The sequence below is a fragment of the Nelumbo lutea genome, chromosome 2 (genome assembly GCF_056320005.1).
Source record: "Nelumbo lutea isolate HS-2025 chromosome 2, American lotus-T2T, whole genome shotgun sequence".
Taxonomy (NCBI): domain Eukaryota; kingdom Viridiplantae; phylum Streptophyta; class Magnoliopsida; order Proteales; family Nelumbonaceae; genus Nelumbo; species Nelumbo lutea.
The window spans coordinates 63,714,123-63,728,351 of record NC_142685.1 but is presented as its reverse complement, the minus strand read 5'-3'; the positions used below and the strand labels follow the sequence as shown (position 1 = coordinate 63,728,351).

At 39.7% G+C, this 14,229-nt stretch overlaps 1 protein-coding gene across 6 annotated transcripts in view; it reads right to left on the bottom strand.

The window, feature by feature from the left end:
- Positions 1-7,415, bottom strand: part of LOC148871176 (Sodium Bile acid symporter family) — a 43,799-nt gene extending 36,384 nt beyond the window's left edge. The window contains exons 1-7 of one of the 6 annotated variants that reach the window (XR_016107577.1): positions 7,091-7,403; positions 6,728-6,833; positions 3,501-3,608; positions 3,332-3,399; positions 784-862; positions 603-661; positions 444-512 (exon numbers count right to left, since the gene is read on the bottom strand). Coding sequence is in view for 5 of the 6 variants with exons in the window: in XM_088971525.1 (XP_088827651.1) it covers positions 444-512; positions 603-661; positions 784-862; positions 3,332-3,399; positions 3,501-3,608; positions 6,728-6,833; positions 7,091-7,288 (687 nt within the window). In the remaining variant the exon portion in view is untranslated. Of the gene's footprint in view, positions 1-443; positions 513-602; positions 662-783; positions 863-3,331; positions 3,400-3,500; positions 3,609-6,727; positions 6,834-7,090 lie in introns of all 6 variants that reach the window. The other 5 variants (XM_088971525.1, XM_088971526.1, XM_088971524.1 and 2 more) reach the window with 5 other exon arrangements.
- Positions 7,416-14,229: the final 6,814 nt, after the last annotated feature.

Here is a 14,229-nt window from a genome sequence, read left to right as displayed (position 1 = left end):
AACTGCAATCTATGTCCTTTTTGGCTCTAGCTCTTCTAAACCTTTCAACATGCAATATTGATACAAATTTACTTATACATAATTTTAGACAGCTAATGTATTACCAATTAAGTAAAAATATACATTTGCTTTTTGAAAAAAGAAGAATTACACAGATAATCTATGATCTAGTGGCCAGTGACCAAGTAGTTTAGATGGTCACGTGGTGTCTCTCCAAAATAAGAGGCAGAGGACCAAACCCGCAGAACTGCAGGCTCTCTGTGGTATAACCAGTAGACCTCACTTGCATCATGCTATGTCCCCACCCCTGACTCCCCTGTAATTTGTAGTACATAATACAAAAAAAAAAAAAAACCCTAAGATCTAGTGTACCTGCATATTCTGTAAAATACCACATTTGCTTCAGGATTGCAAGTAATGTAACTTTAGTTCAAATAGCTTACAATTAAAATGCCCAACAGATTAGAAACCACTGTCATTGCAAGAGCAAGAGGAGAGTTCCCCCCAACAAGCTGGATTGAAGCAAAATGCAGTCTTTGTTAAACACAAAGCTAAATATGTAGAGGAATACATTGACAGAGAGAAATTTGCAACTAGCATACCTGTGTCAATGCAACACCACTTGACAATGTCGTTGGCATGCAGCTAAAAATAGCTAATCCTGTAGGAAGCTAAGAACATAGTAAATAATTCACATAATCTACCAGTAAACTCTAAGAGACTACTATTCACTCTAATTAAGATAGGGAAAAAAACTATAGAATTTAAACCCAGCCATCATACCTGTGACAAATTCTTGAGGAACCAGCTTAAGTTGCAAAACAAGCCTTGAGAAGAAGGGAGTAAATAACAGAATCAAACCCTGCACATATAAGTAAGCAAAATGTTTAAGAAAACTTATACCAGCTACAACAAAGTACTAAGAAACAGAGAGGACATGATAATCATAAACAGCATACAACACAAGGACGTGATAACAGTGAGTTAAGAGAAATCAGATAACAATAGATCCTTTTTCTTGATGGATAACTTGAAATTTGTATTGATATATGGATAAAGAATAGTGATTATATGCAGTAATCTTAGTGCCAAAAGCACCCCATGGTTACAATTACAAGGGCACTGAAACTCACAGCTCCATCCAATTTTCTCCTTTTGTCAGGATACAACGTTCCAATGCTCCCCAACTGTGGATCCCCAAAATATAGAAGTCATGTTAGCCCTTTGTCTTTCTAATGTTTCTGCAATGCTGTTAGCTGTCGTACTTATCCAACTGAAAGTCACTCCCAACAAGACCCCCCCTTTCAATTAGTATTATGCATCTTCATTCTTCTTAATATAAAAGATTTTTATTAAAAATAAAGAAAAATGAAATCCCCCTTCCTATTCTTCTTCCTCCCCTTCCTCCTCACCCGCCCCCCTCTTAAGGAGACGTTGTGTTCAGGAGGCTTACACCTCTTATGTTCTGAACTATACCTCACACTTCTAGATAGTGGAACACCTCGCACCACACCTCCGCCTTTCTTTTCTTTTTGATTAGTAAACATGTATTTTATTTAAAGTTCAGATTGGAACAGTTTATACGGCTTGGTGGTGGGAATGTTGATCCCATTTAAGCACACTTTTCTGTCCCTCATTATAGTGCAGCCCAAAATAATTGCTGTCTCATTGCCCCTTGTTTGGCTAGAGAGTCAGCTAGCCCATTTGTACTCCTTCTGACCCATTTGAATTCAGCCTCAACCTCCTTTGCAATCTTTTCCACTTCCCTAATCACATGTTTGAAAGTCCAAGGGGTAAGGCTGTTGTTTGCAGCCCAAGAAATGACCACTTTTGAGTCCCCTTCCACCTCAATATGCCTGAATACCTGCTGTTTAGCTAGCTTCAAACCTTGTAGTAATGCCAATAGTTTAGCCTTTAGTGAATTCCCCATGCCAATCGGTCCTAAGAATAAAGCCAATATCCTCCTTTCAGAATTTCTGATTACTCTCCTCCTATACCTGAGAGTCTCCGACTTCCAAGGGAGCTCCTATCAAAATTCAGTTTGATTTTATTACCTTCTGGTGGTTTCCACTCCATCCTTACTTTGTCTCTCACTGTGCTACTTCAGTCCAAGTTTTAGAATGTCCATGATTGAGAAGACTTGAAAGTTGTCCAAGGATTTTACCCAATGAGCTACTTTCACCTTGATATTGCCTATCACTTCCCCTAATGTTCTACTCTTCTCTAAGAAGATCATGTTATTCCTTTCTTCCCACACCACCCAGCATATTGCTGCCTTCATAGCTTTCCACATTACCATCCCTCTTTTCTTAGCTTGTCTTAAGAATTCACGGTAAAAAAGTCCTACCACATCTTAAGGGGGAACCCACCTGCAGCCAAAGAGAATATAAAAGAATTCCCAAATTCGATGCACAAAAGAACAGGATATTAAAAAATGAGATAGGGCCTCACCACTTTCCTTACATAGAGAGCACAAATGAGGAGAAAGGCAAGCATAAGGCCTTCTTCTCTGCAACATATCACAAGTATTTACCTTGCCAAGGAATATTTCCCAACAAAGAGCTTGAACTTTCGGGGGAATAGGCTTACACCAGATTTCTCTCACAGGGAAATCCCCAACTAAGGGGGTTGGGGGAATAGGCTTACACCCTACTTTGCATCCTACACAGTAGAGCTTAGAACTGTTGTTGTGCATCGTATTCCACCAGAATATTATATACGCCATCAAACAGTACAAAAACCTAGCCCCAAAACCAAAGAATATCTGCAATGGATTGCTTGCGGAAGACACCTCTTGTCATCCTTAGTGTGGAACACGGACGAAAAATTGCATTTGACCTCAACTTTTTTTGGCACAGCTGCACCAAGACCAAACAACTGGACAAAGACACCACACCAAATGAAAACCAACCTTACCACTAGAACAAAAACATTGACCCTAAACAAGAAAAGCTTTTTGTCATCAACAAACAAACCCCTTAGCTACACAGGGATAGATGATATTAGCACAAGTAAAAACACCTTCATAGATTATGCTTTCATCTCATCACCTTGAAACAACAAATACAACCATTGGCATTAAGAAATTCACAATCATACATAAAACTGCCAAATAATTATTGGAAACACCATTCCCATCTAGTTACAGAAGTATCAGAGAGATGAAAGACTTACTATGAGAAGGAATACATATATTCATACACATGTGTCGGTGTGTGTGTGAGTGTGTGGGTGTGTGTGTGTGTGTGAAACAATTAAAAGGAAAAGAAAGAAAACAGATGAAGAAGAACCCATGACATACATAAGGCACACAAGTAATTCGAAGTCATACTAGCCCAAATATCCCTGCAGGCCATGCTTGAACTGCTGCACCAACATCCCCACTTCGCAACATCAACCCTATAACAAGAATAAGGAAGGTTTTAAAAAAATGTTGTACAAGAATAACACAAGTATAAAGAATACAACAGATACAATAAGTAATAATTTGAAAAAGTTACCTGAGATGAAGAATATACCAAAGGTGCTGAATTTTGACAGAGAATATTTGTGAGCAAGGCAACCAAGTCTAGGATTTGCAAGCCCTACAGATACTGCACTAACAAGAGCTGTGCAAAATATTTTGTGAGGAAATAGATAAAATTGAAAGAAAAACTAAAATATTGAAACACTGACATGGATGTCATGCTTAACAAGGATAGAGGTTGTCATATGTGTTTACATGCATGTTGTATGTTTTTCATTTTTTAAGTTACCAAATATTAATATATGAGTAATTACACATATTTTTAAGTCAACCAGGCAAAGGCATTCTTTTCTCTAGTCATGAGCACATGAAGATTTAAGGGTTTATTGATGCAGATTGGGCAGAATCCATTGACGGACAATGATCAACACCTGGTTATTGTACTCTTGTAGCCGGTAATCTCACCTCTTAGAGGAGCAAGAAGCAGTCTATGGTTGTTTAGTCTAGTGTAGAAGCTGAATACAAAGTCATGACGCATGGTGTTTCAAATATGTTATGGGGGAAGTAAGGAAGGAGGAGTTGGACCATTTTTCTGCGGTGTTTGAATGCCAAAACGGGGAACTACCTTTTCTTTACTTGGGGATTCCGGTAGGGTCTATTGGTCTAAAGATACTGCAGCAGGGGTTTGGACTTTGGAGGCCAATGATAGAACGAGTGGAGCAGAGACTAGACTGCTAGAGAGGTGGAAAGCCAAATATCTATCATTGGGGGGAAGAATCACATTGGTTAGAAGTGTTATTTCAACCCTGCCGATTTACTATTTATGTCTTTTGAAGATTCCAGCAAAGGTAACAGAAAATTTGAGAACATTCAAAGGGACTTTTTGTGGGAAGGAGTGGGTGGTGCTAGGAAGTTTCATTTGGTGAAATGGGACAAGATTTGTAGGCCAAAAAATTATGGTGGGTTGGGTATTAGAAGGGTCAAAACTTCTAATAAGGCCTTGTTGGATAAATTGTCATGGAGATTTGGGCTGGAAGGGGAGAGGGAGGATCTTTGGAGTAGGATTGTAGCTAAAAAGTATGGGCCGGTGAGGTTTGGGTGGGAGCCAAGGGAGGTTTCCTACTCTTACGGAGTGAGTGTCTGGAAGGAGATAATGCTGTTCAATCAAGAGTTCAAAGATCTAGTAAGATTTAAGGTGGGTGATGGGTCAAGGATTAGATTCTGGGAAGGTGAGTGGTGTGAAGTAGGGAAGCTTTGTGAAGTGTGCCCGAAACTTTACAGGTTGTCTGAGCACCAGATTAAGGTTGTTTTGAAGTGAGTGGAGAAAAGATTGTATGGTGTAACAAATTCAGAAGACCCCTGCAGGAGCAGGAAACAGAAGAATGTATTCAGCTGCTGCAATTATTACAGAAAGTTGAGGTATCTTCTTCAAGGGATGAATTGTGGTGGAAAGAGTGTAAGAATGGGGTTTTCTCTGTGAAATCTTTCTACTTAGCTCTCTGTTAAAGGATCAGCAGGTTTCAGATTTTAAGGGAGGGATCTTGGGGAATCCCATTCCACCTAGAGTGGAAGCTTTTGCTTGGTTGGTTGCCATGGATAGCATCCTAACAGTTGATCATTTGAAAAGCAGAGGTTTTTATTTAGCAAAAATCTGTGCCATGTGCTGTTCGGAAGAAGAAACTACCTTACATTTATTCTCTACTTGTAAGACTGCAAAAGTTATGTGGAATTACTACTCCTCAATCCTCATTATTCAGGCAAAGAGTTATTCAGCCAAGCTCAGAAGCAGAAACTTTCTCTGCCTGGCCAGAATAGGGGGAAGTAGGAAAGCAAGGATAGTATGGAGTTTGAAATTCAATAGCTGTAACTTGTTTCAGTTTTATTCTGGGTTGTGCCTTAGTACAGTTTGTTTTGTTTTGTAAGCTAGGTACCATCTTGTCACCTATTGTCTGTATCTGTTTTTATTTAATAAAATTTATTTTTACCATTCAAAAAAAATGTTATGGGTGAGACACATGCTTAACGAAATTGGGATTTCTTATGATGGACCTATTTGTCTATACTGTGATAACCAATCTGCAACTAGTGTTGCTCATAATCCGGTTCAACATGATAGAATCAAGCATATTGAGGTGGGCAAACACTTTATTAGAGAGAAGGTCGCTCATTCATCAAATAAATAAATAAAATAAAATAGAGAGAAGGTCACTTTAGAATAAGTATACCTTCCCATTGCGAGTACAGATGGACAAATAGCAAATATCTTCACCAAAGGAGTTAACCAAGTGAAGCTGGATCATTGTTTAAGCAAGCTGGGCATGCTTAATATATATGCTCAGATTGAGGAGGAGTGCTGAAAGATCCGTCAGCCCTTTATTGGGCCTTTTTCTTTTCTTGTTGAGCTGTTCATGTTAGGCTTTGGTTCTATTGTTATGATAGTGGGTTATGGGTCTGATCTGGACCTTATTTTTCCTTCTATTTTACTGCCACTTGAAGGGGGCAGATTTGTAATTGTGATCCTCAATAGTTGAGCAACTTCAAAAGAAATAGGTCATTCCAGTCTTCTACAATTTGGCAGTTTCTCCCAGTTCTCTCTTCTCTTCTTCTTCTTCTTCTTTCTTCCTCTATGTCTTCTACTTCTGGTCCTGCTACTTTTCTTAACTTATTTTTAGTTTTAATCAAATATTCTTGGCTGAAATCACGAGTAAGACATTTTGAACAAGTTGGATAAATTAGCATCAATTTTCAACCTTGAGGTGCCATCGTTACATAACTACAACAGTTAAAATTAAATCTGCCTATCTCATGTTGCTTATACTTAATACTAGAGGTGCACCTTGGGTGAGGTTGGGTTGTGTTGGGAATTTGATTCCAAATCCTAACCTAAGCCTGATCTAGTTGAAATTCTTCAAGTCGGGCAACCCAACTAGCTGTCCTACTTAATACAGTGTACAAAGGCCAAGGAAAACCATCTCATACTATGAAATGGGTCATTATCCAGTGCTGGTCCAGGCTGTCCAAGGTTTTCGGAGGGTGTGCCAGATACAGACCTCACACTCTATAATAATATGAAATAAATAAAGAACAAACTAAATGGAAACACGGTGAAACCACAACTACAAAATGAATTTGATGGTGAGATGTTACAAATACTGGCATGTTACTCCCAAGGAATATTTGTGAATAATAAGGCAAATAAAAAGAGAAATAGTTATAATAAGAAAAAAATTATCAATTACCCAATTCAAGGAAAATGATTACCTAATGGAAGGAAGTTTGATCCAACAAAACTCAGTATTGGTTTCACCCAAGTTAGCAGAAGTACTGAATCCGGAATCCTAGCATGTAGATTTCCATTTCCATTTACCTGAGATACAACCAGTACTCCATTCAACAATACACCCTTTTCAAGCGTTTACATGATACTGAGACACGGAAAACTTAACCATTTAGATTTTGGAAAAGAAAAGTGAAAAATCTACTGTCATAGATGCAATTCTACGACGGGATCTTGAAAACAGCACTGAAGAAGAAAACGCATAAAAATAGCGAATTAGAGAAAAGTACAATTAGAAGATAGTTAAACCCACATCTCAGAAAGACATAGAGATCAATTCTATATACCTGATCAGATCTTTCACTGGCTCTGATAGTCCGTGAAGTCGAGGGGAAATTCCGACGAAGTAACAAATTGGGGCTAGAAGTAACAGAGTAACCGTGCATATGGATGTGATTTACTGAAAGAAATGGATTACGAAGCCGGGGAACTCTAATACCCACCACCGGAGGTCTGAAGGCTAGGGTTTGAAGAGTTCCCGCCATTTTCGACCTCGAAGACACCAACGGGCAACGGCGCTATCCAACAGTCCAGTAGATAAGTACCAGATGAACAACGTTCACTACCCAGGGCCAGGAGTGCATGAGGCCAGAAGACGCTAAGAAAAAAGACGGGCCATCTTGGGCCGTATGAGCCCTCCAGCCTAAAGTGTGGGTCAGGCCCAAAATTTGAACCATCATCATAGATCATACAAATACTATTAACTTTTCAAAACCGGACCGGGAAAAACTGGGACCGGTCACCTCAACTGACCGGTTCCATTTTCCCATTTCCCTCAAAACCGTTGATTTTGGCCAGCAAACCATTGAACCGGCCAGTTAACCGTTCGAACAATTTTGATTGTTTTTAAATTTTATTTTTTTATTTTTTTTGTGAGAAAGGGCCAACGTTCGATTCGAACGATCGAACCGTTCAAACCAATAATTGGACCCCTGACCGATTTGGTTTTAAAAGCCTTGCTATTAACTCTACCTCGTCCAAGAATACCTCCGCCTCTGGTTGAAATCCCCATCCTATTGAATCTCTCTCTCCCCCTCCCACCCCCCCACCTCCCCTTGGTATTCTTCCTTCTTATTTTATTAAGATCAATGGTCTAAAGTCTGAAGTCTGTTTCAATACTAAGGGACCATTTGATAACATTTGAAGTATCTGAATTCAATGATTAAAGTATCGGTATCGAGTATCGTGTAATTTGGATATAGATACGGATACGGATACACTTTAGAAATGCATGGATACAAACGAAAAATATGAATACGCTAGGAAAACACATACAAATTTCATAATACATTAATAATATTAAATTTAAGGTCAAATAACCATAAATAGTGTATAAATACATAGAAAATGTATATGAAAAAAATACATTACAACTAATATAATATATGATGCATATATATCATGCAATTTTATTGATAATGTATCAATCAAGAGTCTAAAATGTAAAACATATTTTTCTATTATATTTTAATTATTATATCAATTATTTTTGGTTTTACTATTTTTACTTCTTTACATTAACAATGAGGCCAACTAAATATTAAATTCTCTATGTAAATTAAAATATCCATTAATAATTTATAAAATGTATAATCTCAACTTAAAATATATCAAATCTATTAAATTTTCTAAGATACATATCATATGCAAATTCATAATTTTTAACTTTTAAAATGATTATTCCATTATTAATTATATTTTTATTCCTATAATTTTCTAATTAAAAATCTTTTTCTAGTATAAATGTAGATTAGTAGATTTGATAGATTCAATTTAAGTTTATATTCTTGAATAGTTTGTAAACAATGGTTTTATTTTCTAAATAATAAATATGATTTTATGTAATGTAAATATCATGTGCAAATTTATAAATTTTAAGTACTAAAATAATTATTCCCTTATTAATATTATATTTTTATAATTTTTTTGAGATTCAAATAATATTTGATATAAATGTGGATTTGATATATTATTTATTTCTATTATTTTATAAAATAATGATTTTAAATATTACTGTTTTAATTTTTAGTTAAAGATAACCGTAATATGTATTATTTATTTGAATTGCATTTAAGTAATAAAGAAATAAAACTTTTATTCTTTTATTTATGACCACAAAAAATGGAATGGCGTAGTGGCTTACAGGCGCGGACATTAGGTTCTTTTTTGCTTCTTGGGTTCGAATTCTTGCAACTGTTTTTTGTTTTTTCAATAGAAGAGCACGCATATGCGCGTTTCGTGTCATGCGTAGCATGTATCGGTCCATACCAATACATGCCCGTATCGACCCAATACGAACAACGGGCATGATACATTTCCAATCATAGCGTATTGGGAGGTAAGCGCTTATTTGAATAAGTAGTTGTCTAATAATCACTTATTAGTGTTTGGGGAGGTGCTTTTTCTATGCTTATTCTAAAACAAGCATATAAAAGCCATTTTATTATAACTTTAATGTTAACTTTAATGGAAAATAAAATGCTCATAATTGTGTATTTAGTCCATCTTTAATGGTAAGGGTTCAAAATATAACATCAATTATTACTTTCCACCTCATTTAATCCCCTCTTATTAAGTCTTATATTTAAATTATTAAATTCTATTTTCTCTTATTAAATTAGATCTGTGTCAATATTTTTAACAATACAAACCCATATATTTTAAAATTGACTCATAAACAAAACTAATTTTAATTCAAATGGTGGCTAAGCAATTTAACCATCTGTGAGCTCTGGGAAGCTCATGGCCGTCTCAAAATATTTGGAGTCGGCACCCATTTTTTAGAGGAAATGGGCCCTTATTTTAGGTTTGAAAAGCTCGATTTAAGTCATCGATATTGACTCCATCTTCCATAGGAAAGGCACACAACCGGGAGATTTCGGGTTCCAAGAATTGGGAGAGAGAAGGCATTAGCACCCCTCTCTCCAAGCTGTTGTAGTAGCCTAATACGGGAGTTGTTCAGGCTTAGTTTTCTTTCGGGAAAAACAAAGACGACTATAAGAATTTATCAAATCCGAAGAAACATGCTTTCAATTTCTCCTAAGACCGATTTTGAGGTGATGTTATCGGGTCTTAAGTACTGATTTCCCAAAGGCCCTCGCCTCTCTGCCTATATTCTCAGTCACGAAGAAATTGAAATTGATGGTTCTTCGACATTTTAGAACTTCAAGCAACCCATAAAACTAAAAAACTTACCTTTTGGCATGTGCCTTGATGGGAGTTTTCCAACAGCTAAGAGATCTTCAAATGGAACTTGAGTGAGGCAGGAGCTAGACTGAGTTGAGCTTGGAGGATAAGCTTCAAGGACTTTGGGATTACGAGCAGAATAGATGTATCGCAGAAGTTGGCAAATCTCTCCTCCTCCCTGGTTTCTTTTTTTTTTTTTAGGAACCTCTCTCAGGTTTTCTCTCTTTTAGGTCCTTCTTCTTCATCCGGTCCCCCTTAGGTCTCTCCTCAAGTCATTCTCAAGATCGAGCTAGACCTCTATTTATAGAGAAAATGGAGAGGGGGGGTCTTAGCTACAGTGCTAGTGATTGAGCAGGGTTATTTCACTGAAATAGGCAAGATTCTTTCAAAGAAATGGATGCTCAGTCAAGCTTTCTTGTTTGGTGAAATTATTTCTTCGATTTAGGGGTGGTTTTCATGGGTTTTGTGCGGCCAATGGGAGCTAATGGCGTGCTAGACACTACAGTCTCGTATTTGGGGCTGTCAATGGCAGAAAATGTAAATTTGATGAACTTTTTAAAGTAGTTTTGTCTTTTCTTGGTTTTAAGTAGGGGTTTGGTTGGTATTTTGGGTTTTTTAAGACTATTAGTCCATGTTTCATTGGTTCATGTGTTCTAATTGGTTAAGAATGGGTCTAACATCAGCCATCACCCATATAAGGCTTCAGGTTGGGCCAGATGATGTGGCGATTTAATCTGGATTAAAATGGTATCTTTCTAGTTTAATGGTTAAATGGGTGAATATAGTCATGAAATTTGGTGTCCTAGGGTTTTTTGAGTCTCTAAACACAATGATGTGGTCTGATCGGGCAAAAAGGGTCAGGAAGATTGAGATCCATGGCTGACATATTCGGATCAACGAGATTTGTTAAAACAAAATCTTAGTTTGATGAAGGATCAAACGGGGGAATTTTGAGCTACAATTTGGTGGGTAGGCATGGATTAAAGAGAGAAGTCAAGTGGATGGTTCTGATCTGAGAAAATATGGTTGATCTTGGAAATCATTTAGGGCCATCGGAATTGAATCTTAATGTGTTTGTGGTTCATCACTGTAGATTGCTTGTTGATTATTTCCTAGTGATCTTAGGGCGATGGATATGTTGGATTTGATTTTAAAGTAGTTGGAATTTGTATATCGCATAGATCGGGGCCGTTAGAAAGGAAGTTGGTGTAATGAACGGTGGATCTTTAGAGTTTAGTCATGAAAATTGATGTGTAACTAGGATGTACTTTTCAAAGTCTAGGGATGATGTTTGATCGGATGTTGATATTGATCTCAAGGTTCTTATTTGTCCTGTGGATTGTGTCAGAGAAGGGTATTTGGGATTTTGGGAAGTCTCGAGTTGATCTGGTTATATTTATGAGTATATGGGGTCTAAGAGGAAGGATACCAAGAGGTGGGGTGAAGGGACCGAACAAAAAATGTAGAAAAAATTAGAGAAACTTATGATTTTTAGTAATTAAAATGAAAAAATAATTATTATAAATAAAAATTATTTTTATTGGTAATTGATGTAGCGCAATCCGGGCACTCCTAGCTGACTGTTGACTGGCTCCTTGCTAGCAACAAACGGCACCTGAGAAGATGAAAGGAAAGATTCCCGGGGATTTACCCGATGGGAATACTCTGATGCTTAAGTTAGTACTGTGTATGGGAAGTAAGGAAAAAACGAAGGCTAAGAGTGGAGGTCGCGCTTTTTTCCTGTACTCGAGAGATTGAAGGTTTCCATAAGAAGTTTCTCCTCTGCCCTGAGGGCTTTTATAGGGGCGCTCTTTGTGAGATCGGGCATAACCGCCACTGGGCCCCCTGCCACAGCTGTTACCTGCCAGGGCTGCGCAGGTGGACATTGCGACCTACTCCTTACCCGGGCGAGTGACATGTCCCCAAAGTGACAGGCACGCCTCTGCCTACTGAGAGACGTGGGCACAGACTGATGAAAGGACAGGGACTGTGCCGTCAATAAGGGATATGGCGCAGCCTGATTGGTATGGCCTGTTAGATAGAAGCTTCCTGTGGAATGCTCGTGTGGCTCACTCGCGAGCTACTTTGCAGCGAACTCGGGATACTTCAGGAATACTCTTAGTAAAATTAGTCATTGGGATGACTTGTTTGCTCGGGAGCTCGGGCAAGCTGGTTTTCTCAGCTTGAGAGCGGAAGTTGCCTTGGAATATCCCTTTGGGGGTAGCTCGGGGAACCCGAAGCATGCGTTGTGACGAGCTCCTCCTTTTACGCGATATGATGTGGTGAGCTACTTTATGGGCCCGTTACTTAGCTGTACTGGGCCACAATGCTGAGATGTCGCTTATGTCGGGTCTCTGTCCACGTGTCGCCGTTTCATAGATCGGGTCAAATCATCCTTCATCAATTGCCCCCCACTCGATTTACCGAAATTCAAACTCGATTTACTACCCCCCTTAAATGCATTTGCGGGAATCAAGAGATCTTCTGACTTCCCTGACTTTTCGGATTCCGAAAACGTGCTGAGGTGGCCTTCAATTCCGAACGTCGTGCTACTACGACTACCTTAATCGTGGAAGATGAGCCACCAATTGCCTTCGGTTTTCAGAAGGCATGCGATCAGGATATTTACGGACTGTTGGATCTGCTTTGATCCGGGCCGTCAGTTTGAAAGGACGGGGGCTATAAATAGGGGGTCGCCCTCGGGCCCTATCTTCTTCCATGCCATGTTTTGGATTCTAAGGTCGCATTCTTCACCTAGCCTACTCGAGTTCCTTAGTCTGCTTCGTTCTGTCTTACTCTGGTGAGTCCCAATCACTGTCAGCCATGTCCGAATACCCATGTCATACTTATCACAGGGGCGATAGCCAGGATAATGATGCTCCCTTGAGCTTAGGATGAGCCTGGGAGCATATTCCGGAGGCTTGGGAAGCCTCTGGCGACACTGCGTCTACTTCTAGGGGGAGGGAGTCTGATACCTTTGGCCCTTCGTTAATGACAGCGGAGAGGCTCAGGTATCTGATCCGCTACTTTCACCTCCCTGGGGACTTGGTTTACAGCCTCCCTACTGGCAAATTCCCCTAGGAGCATGGTTCTAACGATATAGTGATCTTTAAAGAACAGCTCGATGCTGGCTTGCGTCTCCTCCTACACCCCTTGATAGTGGAGGTGCTGAATCATTTCAATGTCACTATTGACCAGCTTCATCCCAATGCTGCTCGGAACATGGTTGGGACTATATCCCAGTGTCATGAGTACTACCTTCCTTTGGACCTTGATATTTTTGCCTCTATCCTTTGCATAAAGAATGCTGCTCCTAGGGCTCCTCCGGAGAGGCGCTTTTACTACCTCTCCCCCTATCGCGGCTATAAGCTCTTATACGAGCTGCCAAATAAGATTCTCGCCTGGAAGCGGGATTACTTTGTGGTCCATAACCCCGAGGGGTGAACCTTTCCCATTGCTCGGAGGGGTTCTATCCAAGACCCCGGGGCCAAGCTGGACCCTGAAACTCAGAAAATGATGTTGTCCTGGGCGTCAGTAGGCTTCCATTGCTTGGACTGCTTAGTCGAGGAGAAGCTCGTGCAAGCAGGCTTGAGACCGGGTAGGTTGGTCTTTTAGGTCGTGTAGTGCCTTGTGACTTGTGTACACATGCATTTTGTTTATTGTTGGACTAATGCCTTGTGGTCTTGTGGCAACCATCATGTCTAGTTCAAATTCACGCTGCCTTCTCTCGGGCAGCCAGAGACGCCAGGTGAAGAGGACGCGCCTCAAACGAACCCCACCTTCGGGAAGCACTGAGTTCAGGTCTGCTGAGTCGGTCCTACCCTCTCCTTCGCTCGAGGTTCCGATGCCCCCTCCTGAGGGGACTAGTGGGACTAACCCTGGGGGAAGCGAGCTCCCTTAGCCGGGGGAGGTACCCTGTAACCCCCTTCAGCCCCGTCCTTACCCCCGATTCTCAGGGGGAAACTGGTAAGGGGTGAATGATTATCTGGTAGCTCGCCGAAGGAGTTGGAAGGCAATCACCAATGATGAAATCGCTCAGTGGGGAAACATGGAGCCCGGGGATCTCTCCGCGTTCGCCTTTGCTCATTGCATGGTGGTAAGTAACCCTTTTCCCTCTTCCTCTCTTGTTTCTTCCTTTTCCGTTGTCTTTTGATCTTTCTTTTTCGCCGATAGGTAAATTCTGCCATCCATGCCATGGCTCTCCAAACGCACATTCATTGCGTCGACACCCTCGACCAGC